The sequence below is a fragment of the Harpia harpyja genome, chromosome 4 (assembly GCF_026419915.1).
Source record: "Harpia harpyja isolate bHarHar1 chromosome 4, bHarHar1 primary haplotype, whole genome shotgun sequence".
Classification (NCBI taxonomy): Eukaryota; Metazoa; Chordata; class Aves; order Accipitriformes; family Accipitridae; genus Harpia; species Harpia harpyja.
In genome coordinates, this window is record NC_068943.1 from 50279461 (window position 1) to 50299177 (window position 19717).

General features: G+C 41.1%; 1 protein-coding gene across 4 annotated transcripts in view; it reads left to right on the forward strand.

Moving 5' to 3' along the window:
* CCDC85A (coiled-coil domain containing 85A) overlaps positions 1–19717 on the forward strand; it is an 82668-nt gene that overhangs the window by 40348 nt on the left and 22603 nt on the right. The window contains exon 3 of one of the 4 annotated variants that reach the window (XM_052783998.1): positions 15712–15785. The exons of the other annotated variants lie outside the window; for them this stretch is intronic. Within the exon in view, the coding sequence (XP_052639958.1) occupies positions 15712–15746 (35 nt within the window). The 3' untranslated portion in view covers positions 15747–15785. The remainder of the gene's footprint in view (positions 1–15711; positions 15786–19717) is intronic. 4 annotated transcript variants of the gene reach the window in all.

The window sequence follows — 19717 nt, forward strand, 5'->3', positions numbered from 1 at the left end:
ACATTATAAACTGATAGACTGCTTTGTGAAAGTAGAAATTATTTCCTGCAAGTACTTTACTACGCTTTCAGTTAAGGGTTTTAAAGCATGTATGTGATGCTATTTTCATGTAACTTATTATTTAAGGTATCTATTAATCTCTTCATAATTATTCATGTCATTTAAATTTTACATGTTACTGCCACAAGATATAGCTACTACCTTTTCTGTAAGAAACATTGTACTGTCATGTATTATACTTCAGGGCAAGGTTAAGACTCAGTCATTATGCATTATATCTGGATTTAAGGAACAGAAGCGTCATGAATCTCAATTCTCTCTCTTGCTCCTTTTGGCTTTCACATCTGTTATGGCTTTGATTTGAAATACCTGAAAACTACAAAATTTGGTCTGATGTAAATTTAAAGAGTTGTTTAAGCAGTTTACGTTTTTATATAATCTTTTTGTTTCAGTGAGATTTTACATCTCCATATAATTAAGAATTTTTAAAAGTCTTGAGTTTTCATCTGACTCTACTGAAATCAAGAGAGATTTTTCCTAGTGGCTGCAATGGGAACAGAGCTGGCACTTGGCTGCCTTTGAAAACCAGACCCATAATTTATTAAACAACAAATCACTATCAGCATTTACAGTGGATTTACAGTGGATGTCAGCATTTACAGTGGGTATATACAGCATTTACACTATATATATACCCATTAGCTTAATCATTACAGAAGTGGAAGAGTTACTGTTAGCTTCAGCTGGGACACTGCTTGGCTGCCAGCCAAGGCCAGGCTGTTCAATTTTGGCTAGTTGCAGTGGGCTCACTCTTAGGGAATTTGTCTCGGTGGTGGATGGCTTGTTCACTATCTGTGTATCAGACCAGACACTATTGCAGCACTGCTGGAAGAGGCAGTATGCAAACACGTAGTGCGAGGCAGTCCCTTTTACTGAAGTGGTTGCCTCTGAAAGAGAAATGAAGAGGCCCTGTGATTTACAAAGCAAGCCGTGTCTCAACCTGGGATTAGCACCCATGTTTCCTGATGCCAGTGGCCGTTTATGGTCTGTTCTTGGGGCCGGCTCTCCTATCACTTCAGTGAGGCTGTGCTTCTTGACACAAGCTAGAGTTCCTCTTGCAGTGCTTGGAGCAATTATTAATACAGTAGTTGTATAGGAAAATGCAAATACATGTACATATTTTGTATGGTATCTATATAACTTGAAGTGAAAATCAAATTGTTATGCTTTCACTGAGCTGAATGAAGGTGTTCCGATAGTGGGAAGAACCACAGAGAAAAGCAGTGGATGTGCTGCAGCAGGGCTATACAAAACATGCTGCTGTGTAAAACAGTTATTCTTCTGTGTTGGTGGAATTCACTTCTTAGCATTCTGTCTATTCAGGGACCCCAAGTCAGCATGTTTAGAGAAATGAGTACAGTTTTGGAGACAGTAACCTGAGTTCCACCTACATCCTGCTATAGGTGTCTAAATCTATTTTAAATCCATAGGCGCACGTAAGTGGAAGAGGCACACTGTGGTTGGCACACGCACGTCTCTCTTAAAATGCATCACTTGGCACTTCAAGGGTGAATATGTCAGGTCCAGACCCTCAGGAAGAGCTGCGGCTCCACTGTGTTCCCATTTGTCAGAGGTCCAGTGGCTGTGGGCAAGACATGTCTTCAGATTGTTGACAACTTTGGTGCTGCTACAACCAAATCCTTAACTGACAGCACATCCTCTAGGACAGCTTTGTGGACAGTCTCCCATCATTTCAGTCACTGACTTCACATTTGCTGTAATTTAAAGAAGCTTTTATGTTTTTTTTTCTAAAAGGGAAGCTAGAAAGCTTTTCTGATTTTCTGACACAGAAGCCAGAGAGAGAATAAAGAATACAGAGCTTGCCCTCTATTTTTAGGGAAAATTACTTCTCTTCACACCTGCTTGCATTGAATAATTCAAGTAAACAAATCAGGACCAAACTTTCACTCAGCCCCTGCACATTAATAATCTTAACCACACAGCTTCCCATCATGGCTCTTTAGGATAGGATGGGGACATTGTTTGAACTGTTTTATTACAAGAAATATGTCATGAACATATATATCATAATGCTCATTACATTTATGATGCTTTCAGAATTAGAAGCCTTTAAAAGAAAATGCCGTAAGTACTTTCTTCCCATGGAGGTAAGTCAGTGAGTGAATAATCTTTGAAATGAACTGAGTAACTAGGCATTTTCTCTCGGGAGGTGGAAAGAGACCCCAGGAATAAATATGGGCAATGCCTGTTTTGAAAGGAGCATTTAAGGGAGAGGATCTGTTCTGGTCCCCGTGCCTATGGCTTGGCACACCTACATGATGTGTGGGGAACAGAGGGGCATGCAGTAGGACTTGGCAGATATTACCAATTCCTTGAACTGCGGTAAAGGAGGCCCTTCATGACTTTATTCTCCTTTTATTTCTTCCACAGTATGTAACACCAAGTGCAACGAGTCCTTGTAACTCCCATTTGGAAGGGTTGTTTCTTGCTCCTATAACAAAACAGGCATGGTAGGAACAGATATGTGTGAGGACAATTGCTGAAAATACCCCTGCAAGGGTCACAGACAGTGTTTGAACGGTGCATGTGCCTGATGCTCAGTGACACGGTTTTCAAGCTAGAACTTCCAAGTTGGGCAGAGCTTCAGTCTCTGAGAAACAACTCTTGGGTCCATGGCTGGCTGCAAAAGGGGATGCAAAGAAACAGTCAAAATGGCAAAAGTACAAATGACAGGTCAGACAGATAATAGAAGTGACAAACCACGTTATGGCCAAATTCAGCCCCTTCTTAAGCTAGTATTAATCTGAAAAGATAGCAGCAAAATTAAGCCTTCAGAATGAAAAGGCATGCAAAGGAGATCTTTAAATTGATCTTGACTCAAATTATGGTAGTTTTACTAAAATAATTCATCCACCCTTGAATGTCCTAAATTTACAGCTATGTGGCAAATTCTACATGCGAGCGAAAACTGTTGGTTGAAAATGCAAGTGCTGTGGAAACACTGGGCTGGAAATACTGGTGTGCAGATGGGTGTTACTTATCTGTAAGCACTCTCATATGTGCTGCCCCTCTTGGTAAGCTGCATGTTGTGGGACTGAGGTTGGCATAAAAGAACATCTTGTGCAGATCTTCAAAATACTCTGATGAAATCTCTGTTTGTATTCACTGTCAAATATTTCATCCTCCAATGCTTTTGCAAAATGCTGAATTAATTCATGGGAATTGGCAGTAGAGCTATTCTCACAGCAAATAAAGATCTGCAGCGTACTAATATTAAATGGTACATATTTTTTGGAGGTCAAATATAGCTATAAAAGCATTCAAAAAGTTTCTGTGTGGATGCTAGCGCTTTGAAAAAGGCCTTAAGTGGCACGCTTGAAAATGGACTTTTTTCACTCTTTTGAAACTTGTCCTCTGACTTTTCCTTGCATCAGGATCTAACTTCATTTGAATGTTACTTTTGGTTTTGTTATTATTTTTTAAAAGTTTGTTTTGCATAAATAAATCTTAATCTTAAATCTTCATTCATATGGCCTCAATCGTGCTGCCTTTTTCAAAGCATATTTGTCTTCTGTGGGTTCTCCAGCTGCAAAAATATACAATGTGAATGTCTGCCTGCCCCAGGATCAAAATGATGCTTCCGAGTGTGAAATTTGACAATGTGCATATTTATGCAGCTGATAAACATGTCAAATATAAGAGACGTGTTTGACAAGAAGATAGGAAGCAAAGTTTTGAGGATGTGGAGGCATATGTCCACTCTTACTGTTTTCTGTGGGATTTCAGCTATTTTTGTTGGCGTATCTCTAAGTGTTCAAGCTAATAGTTATGTTGACGGATGATATGAAGATGTAAGGAAATTGCAGTGTAAGGAAAATACTTATTTATTAATCCTCAGTCTCAGAAATTGTCAATGACAGTAGTGAGAATGGGATAAAATCTGAAGACTTTGTTATGATCCTTAGTGAGAGTTTCTTAAGTAAACACAGAGTGAAAACTGAGAAAGGACTTAGGAGTTTGCTAATTATGATTGCCTTCATGAAGAGGGAAATCATATCTAAAAATGTACATACATCATTTGTTCTAATGTAACAAGCAAAAACTATATAAAAGTAATTTATTGGGGGGAAACAGTAATTAACCTATCCTGTTACCATGAAACAAATTTTTTACTAGAGAGGAGTCTACTGGGGATAGCAATCTTACCTTTGATTATGTGCTATTACATTATGAAAACTGCAGTTCAGTCAAACTCATCTTTCATTCAACAGATTTTCAGTTTAATGTAGTATTAGTTTATTGAGCTTAAACTTGGTGTGAAGATTGCTAAAGGTGATGTTTCGAATAAACATAATTTTCCTACAGTCTTTTCACAGTGAAGCTAGAACGAATGACAGACGTGAAATAATCTTACAGTTAAGAAATGAGACTTGTAAAATTTGGGTGTTTTGAGTAACAACATCCCTAATTTCTTTTACACTTGATTAACTTTTATATTGTCGTTTACAGGGCCAGGAAGACTTAATTGTAGTGTGAAGTGACTCACCAAGCTCTGTTAGACTGAGTTCTTGGTAAGAAGTGTTTAAGGTCTCCTCAAAGTCTGTAGCAGCAAGAGCAGCTGGTGAAAGCCAATTACTGGTGAAAATGCTAAACTTAACAATTGGCAGGTAAAGACTAGTGTTTGGGAAATGACTCTCAGCATGATGAAAATATATACCAATCCAATAATATTGATTCCAGGTCGCTGGCAAAGGAAAGGAGACTGTCCTGGGAGAGCTGCCCCCTCCCTGCTCTGAGGCTGCAACTCACACTGTGAAGCTTTTTTTACAGCTGGGCAGGGGATGAGGGGGAGTCCACATTTGTCCTTAGTTTTGGTCCCCAGTTTGGGTATTTAAATTGGCTAATATGTAAATTCTGCAAATGAAGAGTCATGCCTCCCCTGGGTCTTATGTGACCCATCAAGTTATGGGCAGCATTGCCACAGAGAGCAGCGAGTGTGCAGCTGAACTTCTGCCGAGTTGCAGAGAGGGGGTGCAACAGCCTGCCTGAAGCATATGTATCAATATACATAAAAAATAAAAATATCAAAAGTACATAAATACACTATTTATCCATCTATCTCTGCCCAGGAGTACAACTAAACTTTGAGTGAGTCACACACCCCTTTGCCGGTTCTGCTGTGTTCAGCTGGTTGTGTGTTGCAATGAAAGCGAGCTCTTTCCTTTCTGCCTTGGCATCACCCACACCCAGCTGAGCAGCAGTGGGCTCGGCCAGACTCATGGTTTGTGCCTGGTTACACTGCGTCTTAGTTCGTGTCTGCTCCAATATCAGTCATCTTCAAATTTATATGACCCATTTTTACCGCACTGTAAAAACAGAAGCGATTAGTGGCAGTACACCCTGCCAGGGGTGGCAAAGCCTCCAATCGCAGAGATACGCATCAGCAAGGGGAAGTAGAATTCAAACTCCCTTTTAATTTGTGCTGAGACATTAACTGGGAATTATGAACCAGCACTATTTAATGAAATACATGGTCTTTAATAGATTGAGCGGGGCGGGGGGGTAGGGGTGTGTGCTCAATATGTAGGATAAAGTAAGTGGTGTATCTGATTGGGTTAGTGACAAATTTAATCTAGTGTATTACACTGCTGATTCAACAGTCTTTATTTTTTTTTTTTACGATCAAAGTGACTTTGGCTTGACATGTGATCTATTCAAAGCACTAAATGAACTGTAGGCTGTATGGGTTTGACCCATTATTTCAACAGAGAAAGGAATTTAATTTGAGAAGAGTCACAATGTACAGTATAGGAAATTATTTTTTTACAGTGTGGGAAAGCTTTTCTGTCACACATGAAATTTCCCCAAATATGATCCCCAAGCAGTAAGTAATAACTTGCAAAGATATTTCCCCAGAATATCAGCACTTACTACATAATTTGTGAAAACTTGTATTTTCCATGATATGTTCCAAACCTGAATCCAAAGGACAAATATCCTTTTTCCAGACATTTATCTCAATCAGTAGATTTGATTGAACATTCTTCCAACATGAAGGTAAAAGACTATGTAAATACGTTAAGCATGGGCTGAATTTTAGTTTTGCCTTCGTGGGAAAAGCATCTTGCAACTTTATGAGTATTTTTAAAATTGAAAGTCAAATTGCAAGTGTCCTGCATTAGTCCTAGGTCAATGTTTTAAACTTTTAAACAGTGATGTGTCTCTAATTAAAGATTAGGAAAACTGATTTGGATCTTAAAGCGTACATGTCTACGATGGGTTGTCCTGTTCCTAGGAAATCCCTGTGAGATAGGTAGGATCTGAACACTTGGGGATTATGGACTGAGGCACCTTTACAAATTTCATAGAAATTGATATTTCTGCATATCCAAAAGTCAGCTCTAGGCACAGTCACTCCAGGTAGCCTTATGGCACGTTCACTTGTGGTTGCTGTACTACTATAGAGTTGAGCAAGAACATTTGCTGATGTGCTTTGAAGAGAAAGAGAGGGTTTTTTCAGTGAGAACAGTCAGTTCTGCTGGTAGTTTTAGTTATATGTGTGAACATATACATAAATGTGCAGAAAAATGGTTTGCAGATGAAATTTCTATATTGATCAAAATGCCAGAGATTAGATCTGGCTAATGCTTACTCTGTAACTGCACAATGTGTTTATAGTATATACTTTTTTTTTTTTCAGCTTTCTATGTGTTATCTTGAGAACTCAGTTATGATAGAAGAGTCACTGACTACTTTTTTTGACACTGTTGACTAGAGTTGTTAAATATCTTATGTGCTAACAAATTTTTTTAATAAAACAGAGTAAAATGTCACTTTTGGCAGTACTGCAACTATTGTTGCAGTAAGGATGGTGCTTAACAAATGTGCAGTCATAAGAGCTTTCAAAAAAAACCACTTTCAACTTATTTTAATGTATTTGTTTTACGGTTCTGAAATGTGCTTAGTTGCCAGCTGAGGAAAGAAACTGGTAGGTGGCACCAGGAGTGGTTATTATTTGGGCTTTGACAAGAGCTAGTAGAGAAATGTAGGAATTGACATTGCATAGTGAGCGTTTCTGAAACAAAATTGGCTATTGCAACATTTAACATGTTCAGTGGCAAATGCTTTGATGCTCAAGGGATCGTAGACTCTTTGGAGTTAATGGATGACTTGAAGAAAACTGTCTAGGAAAAAAAAAATCACTTCTTAAGTTTACAGGGAATTCTTTACCATAACATAAGAAACATTGTGTTCATGTTAAGAATAAGGCAGTAAAGATAAGGTGATTTTCTGAAAATAAGTTTACCCATTACTACTTACTTCCTCTGATTTTACTTTTCCAAACAGGTCTGCATTCCTCTGACTTCTACAATAGGAGATTTGTCTCACTTGTTAGTTCAAATTGAGGTCAAGTTTCCTTTCTCCGACTCTGCCTCCCTCTCTTTCTCTTTTCCATTCTGAAAGCTTCAAATCCAAGTGTGAGTCTATCCCATAATCTTTTTCTAACTGAAAGATCCAATCCTTTTGAGACCTGACCCTTTAATCTTGTATTCTTCTAAGACAGAGCAATGACTTGCATGTTCATGCTTAAAGCATGCGTAAGCATTTTCATCAAAATATAAAATGTCCTCGGTAAGGATGATAACCAGCAAGGAAATCTGGAAGGTGACAAAAGGCTCATTTTGTTACTGGTATTTCTTGTAAGGAAAGCTGGTGTCTGTTCAGTGACCAGTCTGAAATAAAAGGCTGGTCTTTGATCATTTGTTGCCCTGGAGCAGTGTCCTGGTCACAAGATCATCAGTGCATTTAGTGTCCATGGTTGAAGTTTTTGTGTGAGGTCAAAACCAGTTTAAGCTCAGGGGCAGATCAGCCTTAGAGGAAACGGTGTTGCTGCGTGTTGTGGCTCTTCTCTGTTCAGCTGAAAGTGGTGCCCTCAGCTGCAGCAGCACTCAGGCATGTTTAGATGCCTTTTAGATAACACTCTTGATGTTTAGGTGACAATGATAAAAGTTTCATTAAAATGTTGGCCAGGCAGCTCTAATTCTTTTTCACTTATGGACTCTGGTTACCAAAGTCACACGCCTGGGTAAGCCTGGTATAACACTATTGTTGCATCTTGGGCTTTTCCTTTTTCTCTGATCATGGGAAGCAGCCCTTGGAGTCAGGGTTCCTGGGAGTTGTGGGTATTACTGAGAAAGCCAGACTTTGCCTCTTAAAGCAATTTGAGTTAGTTTATAGAAAACCAAACCAGCGATATCAAGAGCTCTCTCTGCCTGTCTTAAGAGCAGGTAACAATTCCCTTTGTGGGGAATACAGAAACCAAATCCTTCTGCCCATCTCCAGTATCAAATGCCAGCTTGGTGCTCTGTTCAGTGCAGTTAACCCTTCATAACATCCTTGTATCACTTACTAAAGGAAGTATTTAATTCAAACCAGAAAAAGCCTGTGGCCTTTTAATACCCTCCCTCTAGTCACCACACATATCCTGTGACTGTAGCACTTTTTTTGCTGTCCCATACAGTGTAAGTTGTTCCTGTGTGCTGTCTGTGGAACAAGGCCTCTGGTCATCATATAAGAAATACTCTCAGCAAAACTCGGCCAGCCATGTCAGCTGCCCCTGCAAGCATCCTTTAACAAAGAGTGAAAATGAAACTTAGGAATATTGTGAGTCATTGAAGTGGAAGGACTCTTGTAACAAGCAGGTATGGGAACAGGAGGAGGCCAAGGTGGAAGAGATGTTAACTCACCTACCGCTTTCTAGCCTATGATGTGGTTTAGAGATGTATTAAATGCCTTTTTCTCTTCTGCCTGTTTGTAACAGTGGGACAAATAAATCCCAAACCACACCCTCCCCCCAACCCCCAACCAAAAACAAACAAAAAGAAAACAACCCAAAAAGCAAAGCAGGCAGTTCCCATTACTACTATTCTAGCTCCAGTTGCTGCCCAAGTGCTTTGGTCTACCAAATTCTGTTTATCTGATAAGAAATGATGGAACTTCCATTCTGCTGGAAGATTCAGTTCCTGCCAGCATTGGATGCCAAGTACTCCAGAAAAGGTTATCTCAGCTGTCTGAGAAAATGCCGTTTTCTTTGGAAAGTGCAGGCTGGCCTGGCTGTGCTGGCAGCTGTCAGCAGAGAGGCATGTAGCTCTGCCTGATAATTTTGCTGCTGCTGCTGTTGTGGAGCCTCACTGAAATGTGTTTATGCTACAGGAAAGGCAAGCTTATAATTTTTCTGAGCTCCTGGCGTGTTTCCAGGAAGAAGTTTTGTGTCTCAACTGTTTCTGTAGTCAGTAGGTCGTAATTGCTGCTATTAGAAGAATGGGAGGAAAGGAGATTGCGTATACTCTCCTGTCCCATGCTTTGAGATTTTTCTGTTAGTCTTTGTTAAGACTGGAAGTTTCTGTTGAGTTTGTGAGCAATGGTCTAGCTAAGGCCAGTTCTCTGGTAAACTCTGGTGGAGGCCAGACAGTTGTTACCATCTAGGAAATACCCGTGGGTTGCTGGGGGTCATCTTCTGTGTAAGATTTCTCGCCGTATTTAGGGATTTTGGTAACACTTAACTGTAGCATGACAAATCTTGGTGCTACGGTGCCTATTCTGGTACCCCTGTAGAAGCAGGTGGATGGAGGAAGCATCGTGGCATGTCCTCCGGTGGGAGGTTTGCCAGCTGGGGCAGGCAGGTTTCCTTCTTGTGTGCAACGTGATGCAAACAAAGTGACAGAGGGTAAGTGATAGAGGTGTCCTGCTGTTTCTGTAGGTGAACATGAAGGCAGGGTTATTGATGAATGGCAGAAAGTAATGCAGATGGATTGGAACTGGTTGTCAGGCTTCACAAAAACCACAGAAATGGAGAATATAACCCTCCTGCAACAATTTATTACTACAGATCTTACGTTCATGTCCTAATTCACATGAAAAATGTTGTTCATAAACTTAATTTTGGTCCAGTTGTTTTTCCGTTTTTTGCCAAAATTTTCTGTAGAGGAAAAAGCCCACAGCCTTCTTTTGACCATATCCACTTCCAGCAGCAAAAGGAAACCCAGCATTCCTGGAATTATTATCAAAATTTCTTTGTCTCCACAGGGCAGGAAGCCAGATTGCATTGTTTTAATGGCATTTTTTTAGCCTTAAACCTCCGAGGCTGTCTATATTTCTCACTTTTCTTCAGAAATTTCAGGATGCTGTCTGCATTTTGTTACAGCAGCTCCCTGACAGCTCATTTATAGACTTACTCTACCTTCCTTGCCCTCAGCACTACAGTATCTGAGCTCATCTCTGTGTAATAAAATAGTAGGTAGTCTAGTTTTGTTGTCTTTTTAGCATGACTTGTGGTGGTCATATGTATGTAATATAATCTGATTTGTAATTCCCCTTCGACTGTTTTACTTGTAGTTTTCCTTCAGTTTGTAGTTACAGTCACGTCTGTCTCATTGCCCAGAACTCTGGGAATAATTATGTCTTTTTGTCTTCATTCTAAAAAGTCTCAGGAGATACAGTCCTAGTTTTCAGCTGCTGGGAGAGAAAAACGTTGGTATTTTTTATTTTTCTAGAATTTATTATATTTCACAACAGTATTATATTTCAGTTTTGGTATTAGTATTAATCAGATAGACACGATAACTGTGACTGTACCATACCACCTGCTCAGGAAATGCTCAGCTAAGGAGCAAAAAATCTCTCTTCTGTCTTTTTGTCTGCTGAAGTAGCAAATTTTTAGTTTTTGTAATCCTATAAAAGAAGCCTTCAGAATGTGGCCAGAACGAAATCCTAATACCTCTGAGGCAGGTAGTGAATGAAAAGACTCTCACCTCACACGCATGTGTGCACAGAAACACGTGCAGTCTTAATTTTTGAGGTCTGTCTCATTATTCTGCGTGCACTGTGTAGCATAAGAGGGACCTAATGCTGAACGGGGCAAGAAAGGGGCCTCAGGAGGTCGCACAGCCCCTCTCCTTGTGCTGGGGGCAGAAGGATTAGTAATGAATCGCTCTGTGTAAATCTCAGCCTGAAGGACATGACAGTTTCCAAAGCCTTTGTAACCAAAAGCCTTTGTCAGTTATTTGTATGTTTAGGGAGAGGAAATACGTAAATTGCTTTCCCATTAGTGAAGTAACCAGGAAATAAACAGAAGAGACCTTGTTTAAAATATTTGTTTTGTTCTGATGATGTAGATAAGCAGCTGGGAGAGCTCTCAAGTTTGACTGCTCTGTGAGTCACTCAAAGCTTTGTCTGGATGTCGAAGCCCCTTGTGCAACTGAACAAAGTACTATATACCTGCAGATGAATGCAGATGATTTAAAAAATTGCAGAATTATAGCAACTGTTTATTTACCATTTTCAGGTTCTAGAGTACTTCCTATATTTGACTGATTTCATCCCTGTTGAATTAAGTGGTACTTGAAACATAAAAGGAGAAGGGGCAGGGGCAGCCAACAGCAGCATGGCATCATTTCATGTGTTTAAGATACAGCTCAGAGTGAGACATGCAGGTTCAGAAATGGCCGTGTTGGGTGGTTGATGGCCGTGTTGGCAACAAAATGTATAGGCGGTTCTGCAGAAGACAGTATCCTTTATTTAGGGCTGCTTGGAGATATATTTGAATCTTTCTTCACTTCCAAATGTTTTGGAAGTGTAGTAAAGTGAAAGCACTTCATTAACCTCTTCGATTAGGAAGATGATCACATCATTAAAGCCCAAGGATTAGCTTCACTAATACTGGTAAAAAGCCACATCAGTGGAGGGGCTGCCAGCAGGGCAGGCAGTAGCATCCTAAGGAAGCTGCCACATCTGCTGTCCCGGGACCAACGCAACCTATACGGGATCACTGGAGAAATCTGTTATGCTGAGCAGTAAATGGGCAGCTGGTTATTGAGCATGCTGACTTAGGAAGTCTCAGGTGATTTTGCTACAAAGACATTGCAGGTACATGACTAGCAGAAGGGGAGAGAGAGCACAAGGGGCTCAGCTGCCATTTGCTGGGTCTGGGAGATACATCATTACACAATCATTAAGTTGATAGCTTTAAAGCAGATAAATGTGTATAGTGCAGCCTATCAGTAATGATATGTGCTGTGCTTTGTTACCTGTGTTTGAGATTACTTTTAAATTATTAGTGGCTTAATCAGCATCATGTTAATATAATAGCAGCATATTATGATTGCAGTGAAAGAACTGTGAAAAGGGATTGAGAAACCAGAAAACTTTGTTTATGTGGTACATTTGGTTTCCTCTGAAGCCCTGATAAAACATAGGTTCTCCTGTTTTATGCCTCTCAAGTGTTATTGTTCTGAATCACTTAATTATGTGGTTTTATATCTGTATACTTTCACAAAATAAAACCCAGTCTTTGATTAGTTCTAAGACCCAGCAGCAGTATAGGATACAGCCATAGAGATCTTGGGGAAGGTAGGAAAAGGCAATGGGGCAGGGAAAAATCTGGGCTCAGGGTAGAGAGAACCATACGTCTGACCCCGTGAATGGGGAAATATGCAAAATGTGCCTAAACCCTGTCCCTGGGAAGGCTTGGATGCCTAAACATGCAGCGTGGCAGGGTTCAGGCATGCAGCACCCGAGTCCCCACTGCCTGGCAGTCACTGCCTCGGCTGTGGTTCTGAAGAAGCAATGGCTGCTAAGAGTCTTACTGGAATAATTGCATAATCTCAGCATCATATCAGGACCCCAGATATACTAGGTCAGATCTCCAGAAATTAAGGAAATGAAGAGCTGAAGCTCGAGCAGGATCCTGCACTGGGTAGGTGCCTGGGCTGCTCTCGTACAGGCATCTCTAATCCCCTGAGGTCAGGTTTGTTTGAGGTATCTAGAACATGCAGAATACATCTGCAGAGTTTTCCAGAGTACTGAAGTAGTTTAGTAAGGTGCTGATTTCAACCGGAGCTGGACACTTAGACTGATTCCTGATCTCTGAGATCCCTCTTGGGGCTTTCTGCTCCCAGGGATTTTGTCTGGAGATATGGATGCTCCAGCTGAGGACGAAGCAGCCCAGGCTCTTGTGTTACGTGGCCTGGCACGCAGACTGTTGGGGATGTGAGTGCCTACAGATAGTGACATACTTGCACTGACAGATTTTTGGCTTAAAAGCCGTGTCATTTGAATACTTTTTTTTATTACTCCCTTCCACAATCGGCCCCCAAAAGTCTTACAGAAGAGATGGAGGCTATGCAGACAGCCTTATCCTCTGCTATCGTGTAGCTGCCAGCATGTAATGGATAGTTAATTTTTCCTCAGAATTAGGTTCTGTGCTGAGATTGCCAGTGGAGTAATTTTACAAAATGGTCATCTTTCCCGCTTCAAATGTGACCAGGCTCAGTAGGGACAGGAAGGTGTTATTATATGATGACTCTTTAATGGGCTGTGGGAAGCAAGAGGGTGGGTTCAGTCTCGAGGACATACTTAATCTTGCAACATCTTTTATTACATTTAATAGCCTGTCCTACATCTTAATCACTCTGTGTAGAGAAATTAATCCAAAACACCCTTCTGTCCTGATAATTTTCAATCTTCACTGTATTTGCCCACATTAGCCTGTCTTCCTCTGGCAGTTCCCCAGCTTCTGCTCTTGCCTGATCCCGGGAGTGCTCCTCATCACTCATTCATAGAGATGGATAATTGTATAAATCTAGCTTCTCTTTCCCTTGGAGACCTGCTGGTTTTGTAGTTTTCCCTGCTGTGTTTCCCAGTAAAATCTATCCTGTAGTAAGACACTCGGGATTTTGGGGAGGACATTCTCCCACTTCTTTTTGGGTAGGCAGAGGTGGTGACCTGCTGTAGTTGGTGCCTCCTGCTGATGCTCTGCCTCTGGGAGGAGATGCCGCACTGCTGCCAAGTGCTTGTTGCTGCAGGGACAGGCTGCTCGGATGGTATCTCAGCCAGGCAGGCAGCCTACCCTGGGCCAGAGGATGCCCGCAGCCATGTGGAAACGGGTGGATGTTTTGATGTCTTTGTTTCTAGAGGCGAGGGTGTCCCCCTTCACTTTCTCTTTCTACATAGCAGTCGGGTCGGGCCCTCCTGGCAGCGGGTGCTGTGTGTAGCCGCAGGCTCTGTGATGCTTTCCCATCCAGTGCTACCTGGCATGCCTCGTGCATGAGGCAGGGGTGTGTAGCTGCAGGGAGACTGACGGACAGGTGTGAAATTCAAAATTAGATCTCGTGCTTGTTAGAAAGTATGACTCATTATTCCAATAGGAAACTGTATATTGACAGAGCTTTTAACATGGCTAGTAAGATGTTCTTAGTTTAAGAGTGAACATAAAAGACTCCTGACCCTCTCAGCAGCTTTTCCTCTACCCCTGAGACAGCACAGATAATGGCTGAATTAAATCCTGCTATCTTCTTGGGTTAGTATTACGTGATACTTTTCCCCTGAAGACTGGGTGTGCCGGCATTGTTCTGCATGTGGGAGATGCTCCAGCAGGGCTTAGGCAAGGCTTTGTGCTGCTGTCTGCACACTGCAGTTCACTGCGGGATGCTTCTATTGCAGGAAATGGAGCAGAGGCAGGATCAGAAGGGAGCCAAGGAGCTAGAAACAGAACCTGAGAGAGTGGCCTTACTGCCCCTCTTGCTTTTGTAGCGCTGCCTGCTGCCCAAATATCTCTTGAAGCTGTGATCGTATGGTTGTCCAGGTTCTCCCAGGTGAGACTACCTCACTGGAGGCCTCTCCAAGCAGGGAGAGATTTAAGGGGTCAGGAAGGGACTCCCTGACACAACTTGCTGGGTGCCGTAGTCTGCAGCCTATAGACGGTAGGATGCAGTCTGCTGCCACACGCTTGCAGTCCATGGTGTCCAATTTATTAAATGGTGTATGCAGCTACGGCATCCTTCCCAGCCTTTGTCTCTCCATCCAGACTTGCCCCACATAAACACAGAATGTGAACTGTTGGTTTCACTCACAAGGAGATGCCTTACCAAGGAGGAAAAGTGTGGGTTGGTTGTTCCTTCAGATATTCATGTGGCTATTGATCTTTGTTGTGAGTTTTGGCATCTGTTCTGTAGTTGTAGCAAGAAAAAGTGTGTGTGCTGTTGTTCAGTGGCTTCAGTGATGTGAAAGCTTCTATTTCTGCTTTCTCAGGAACATCATTTGAATTTGGTTTTGAGTCACACAAATAGTCACCCATGAAAAGGGAGTTTAGAGGTTGGATAACTGCCTCCTAACAAGGCATTAGACAAGCACAAAAATGATTCATAGGTTTGATTTGATTCAGAATTCCTGGAGATGTAGTTTTCCGTTTTGGCCTACATTGCAGTCTTCCAAATGGAAGCCAATATAATTATTAACTAGAGCTTGCTGTACCAATACTAAAAGTCTCAAGCAAACTAACTTTTCTACACTATGCTTCTTCAACATCTGATGATTGGAGCCTGTGAAATACAATTCTACCTGATAAGAAAGCTGGCTGTGAGCATCTGTGGGGAGTTGCGGAGATGATGAGGGACCTTTAGCGCATGTATTCGGTACCTCAGTCAGTTTGACCCTCTGGTCCTCTCCTTTTTGCACTAATATTGCTGTTGTTGGGAAGCTTTATATTTTCATGTATTGTTTTTTTCATTTTGTTGTACCACAAATGGTCATTTAACATGGGCACAGCAGAACTGGGAGAAGCTGGAGGTGGCTGTGGGGGTGCATGGGGCCATATAGGTGTGGATGGCTTCACACTGGCCATGTGTTTTGCAGGGGACCCAGGGCCTTTTCAGCAAGGGACCACTTAAGAGATGCAAATCAACATGATCAGGAGGCACTGATGTAAGGTAAAAATGTCTTTTTTGTAGATTTCTTTCTATGAAACAGTAGTGAAACGCTCCCTTATTTATCTCTCCGAGCCAGCGCCCTCATCTACCTTCTTCCCTAAGCAAAGCTATTCTCAGGCTTGCCTTTTCCAGACTTTCATTTGATTTCGCACAGGAGCCCACTGAACACCCCTTCTCTCCTTCCGCTGCACTTCCAGTCGGGGGATGTGCCTGCAGTTGGGGAGCACTCCTAATGAGCAAATGAGAGTGTGGTGGCATAGGGACAAACCCAAGCAGTTAAGTAAGTGGAGCTGATAAGGATTTTACCAATCATAAAACACACAAAATCAATACTAGAACAAGCTAACAGTGGGAAAGGTTTTAGCAATAGCGTAATGGGTTTGATTTTCTCAGTTTTCATCAATAACGTGGCAAATGCATTTAGCACAGGCTGAAGCAGAGCTAACAGGATATCAAGCAGGCCAGCAAGAAAAGCTTTGCCATTGTCACCTCTAGCACCAAAAAACCCCAAACAAACCAAGGTTAGTATTACAGCAGACCATTAGCGTGACTGTTACCCAGCTGTTAGCAAGAGTGTTATGAATAGCTTCAGAGAAGTAGGAAACAAAAGCTTACCTCGTCTGACATCTGATATAATTTTTAGGTACTCCCGTAGTCGAATCCTTTTTCTCTGAGAGTTTTTTAAACTTTTTTTTTTTTTTTAAGCTTTTTTTTTGTAGCTGAATTTAACTGGAAATTTTGTTGCACCCTAAAGCTAAACATGCAATAAAACCTCCAACAAATGCAAACCTAAATCACTTCTTAAGTGGAAACCAACCCTATATTTTTAGTAGGCTGTGTCACAGGCAGCATTTGGGTGACCTCAGGTGTTCCTTGGGTGTCTGCAGCAAGAGTGAAACCCCTGGGTGCTGCTGCAGCAGAACAATGCCTGCACCTTACCACAGGCAAGCATGTGCACAGCAGCCTGGTCGGCCCAGACCTGCTTACCACAACTGCATAATCCACAGTGCCAAAGTGGCACTTAAATCCAGACAAATGCAAACACATTGGCAATCTGAGTCAGACAGCATCGAGGAATCATTAAAGGCATGGCTAGGGCCTTCTCAAGATAACAAGAAATATTTTTTTCTTGTACTAAATAGATAATTTGTGATTAAAGGCTGCTGCAACTGAGAAAACACTATTTTTATATGAAATCTGTGTAAAAACATCTGATTACAGAGGTAACGTAATTAGCACATGTCTGTGTGTAATGTGTACTGAAAAGGGGAAACATGGCACATGTTGCCTGAGAAATAAAACTAAGTGGCAGGGCTAACATTGCATTCTGGATGTTTGAATTAGCATATGTAAGCTTTTCCCTTTGCTAGGATTCAGTTTTGAAACACTCAGTGAACTAGCTAAGCTTAGTTAATTATATTTTTAATTACAGGGAGAAGTCAAGAAGTGCTGAATCCGTAATCACAAGAAATCTCAGCTTGGGGTGGGACAATTTCAGACAACAGCAATATTGAGAAATGTGAACCCTATCTTAATGCTAATGCTACGGTGTTCGCTGTCCCAAAACTTTTTGAGAATATGTGCCTTAGTGGTAAATAGCTCCTAAACATTTTGGTGAGCTTAATAAAATTTTGCCTTAGGCAAACGTCTTTCTGTCTATGTGATAGCACTAATCCTAATGTCTCTGTGTTACAGCGGAATTCAGCTGCACTTTAATAAGTTCTCCAGCAGTTATTCAATAGGAGTGTTATGCAAGATGTGCAACTGTAATAGATAATCATAGAAGACAGGGCTAAAAATGACCTTCAGAGGTTGTCTAACCCTGCTGCTGAGAAGCTGGACACTGCCAGCATAAACACTGAGCAGCTTCACCAATTCAGAGATGCAGGTGGTATAAATTTGCGTCAGTGTAAATCCAACTGTGATTTTATATTTTTTTTTCTTATATTCAAACAGGGTAGCTGAAAGGGGATGGATTGCAGTAATAACATATTTTAGCCATGAATATTAATATTGAAGTAATTAAATCAGATGACTAGGAATTATAGGACAGGGAAATACTTTGAGTGTCATTGAATCTGCTCCCCAGTTAGCATACAAACCCTTTCATAAACTTATGGAGCTGTCAGTTAATTACAGGGGGGTTTAAAGTAGCCCTTGCACAGCCTTGTTTTTCATCTTCCATTTATTGAAAGTTTATTTCATTTTCATTGCGGGATGCTGGGTGTGGATTTGAATGACCAAAATCCGATTTGATGTGCAATTATTATATTCCTGCCAACGCAGTGCAGGAAGAGCAGCATAACAAATGACTTTCCCTGCTGAAGTTGAATATACCTTAACTGAACCTTCATAGCCATACATCAAAGTATCACTACACATAACATGCTAAATTATTTGCTGAGGTAAATTGTTGGCAGTTTCCCTCATTTATACTGTAGGTGTTTAAAATATGTGTATTTGGTTGTGACAGCTCTCCAGATTCTGGTGACCTCCTTTAGGAACATGAATACCAAATAGAGCTGAGCCAGTGGAAGCAGAAAATGTTGATGTTAAGAGAGCCAAGGTGATGTTTGCATTATCATGAAATCGTGTTTTTCCGTTTTCTGGCTGTGAGGGTGTAAGGACTGGCTGCTGCTGCTTCAGAGCAGCCTTCTGTCCAGCGTAGCACCTTCTCTTCATGCTGGCCATAAGTTAATGGCCAGGGATCGAGGCAAACAGTATTATTCTTTTCTCCTAATACCTCCAGCCTTCTAAGTATTTTCATCTTGGAGGATTTCACTCTACTTCCTCTGCGATGTTTGCTTTCCTCATCCACTGTATTACCAGTTTTCTCTGAAGTTAAAAGATTCTGTACATTTATTTTTTTTCTTAACTTCCATGAAGCAAGTAGCATCTTTTGCATTGATGGGTTTGTCCTTTAAAGTTGGTTGAAAGGAGGTTTGTGGAATCCCTGTGCTCAGTTTTTGCAGACAACTATTATAATTTGGAATCAGTGTTTTTTAAAAATACAGAAAAATGGAATTTTAGTCATTGAGTTAAAGCACTTCTTGTGCATTACTTTCTGAGTTTATATCAGTACTAGAGGTGTTGCATCTCCTACTCTTTCTTTACCTCAAATACTTGTCTGGTCATTAGATAAAATCCCTTCCACCTGCCATATGTGCTTGTTACTCAAGCTCATTTGAACAAGTAGAAGTGTAGGCTGAACCCTTGAGTTGCCTGTGAGTTGAAACCCTCCAGTCTCTGCAAAAAACCAAACCCAGAAAAAAAAAGGAAAGTATCAGAATTTAACATGACATCCTCAACCATTCTAAAATAGCAGAGAATAATGTAGCTTAAAGAACATTATGAATTACTTGATAGACTGAGATCAGGCGCAGTCACACAAAAATGGATAAAGCCAAGGCACAAATAGGCATTTGGCAGCAACTTAAGCGTCTGATAAAGTTTGACATAACCCCAGAATATCTACTAGCTTCAAGAGTGTGGATGTCAAAAGAAAAAGAGATCAGCTACGTAAATATTGATGTAATAACATGTTAGAGTGATGGATGTGGAGAAAGGGTGGATTGTCACTGAATTTCCCTAAAAGCAAGGTATTACTGTGTCTCTAATAATTTGGAAGAGAATTTTAGTTTCAGCCCTGGAACAAAGCACCACACCGTGATCACACTTTCAATGATGCTAAGAGCACAGGAAGTGCAAGTAGGGAAGCTCATTTGGTAGGAATCCGTTCCTGAGAACGGGAATTGTTCAAGATTGTTGGTCCTGTAGAAGTGCCTAGCGAAGGAAGATGGGAAGTAGCGGAAATAATGTAAGCAAGAAGCCCACAGGTGATGAAACTGGTAGTTTGGCTACTGCAGTGTCACGTCTCTGTGGTCAGATCTTGTTTAAATGTGGGCCCAAATTAATTGTTTGTCTGTTTTTAT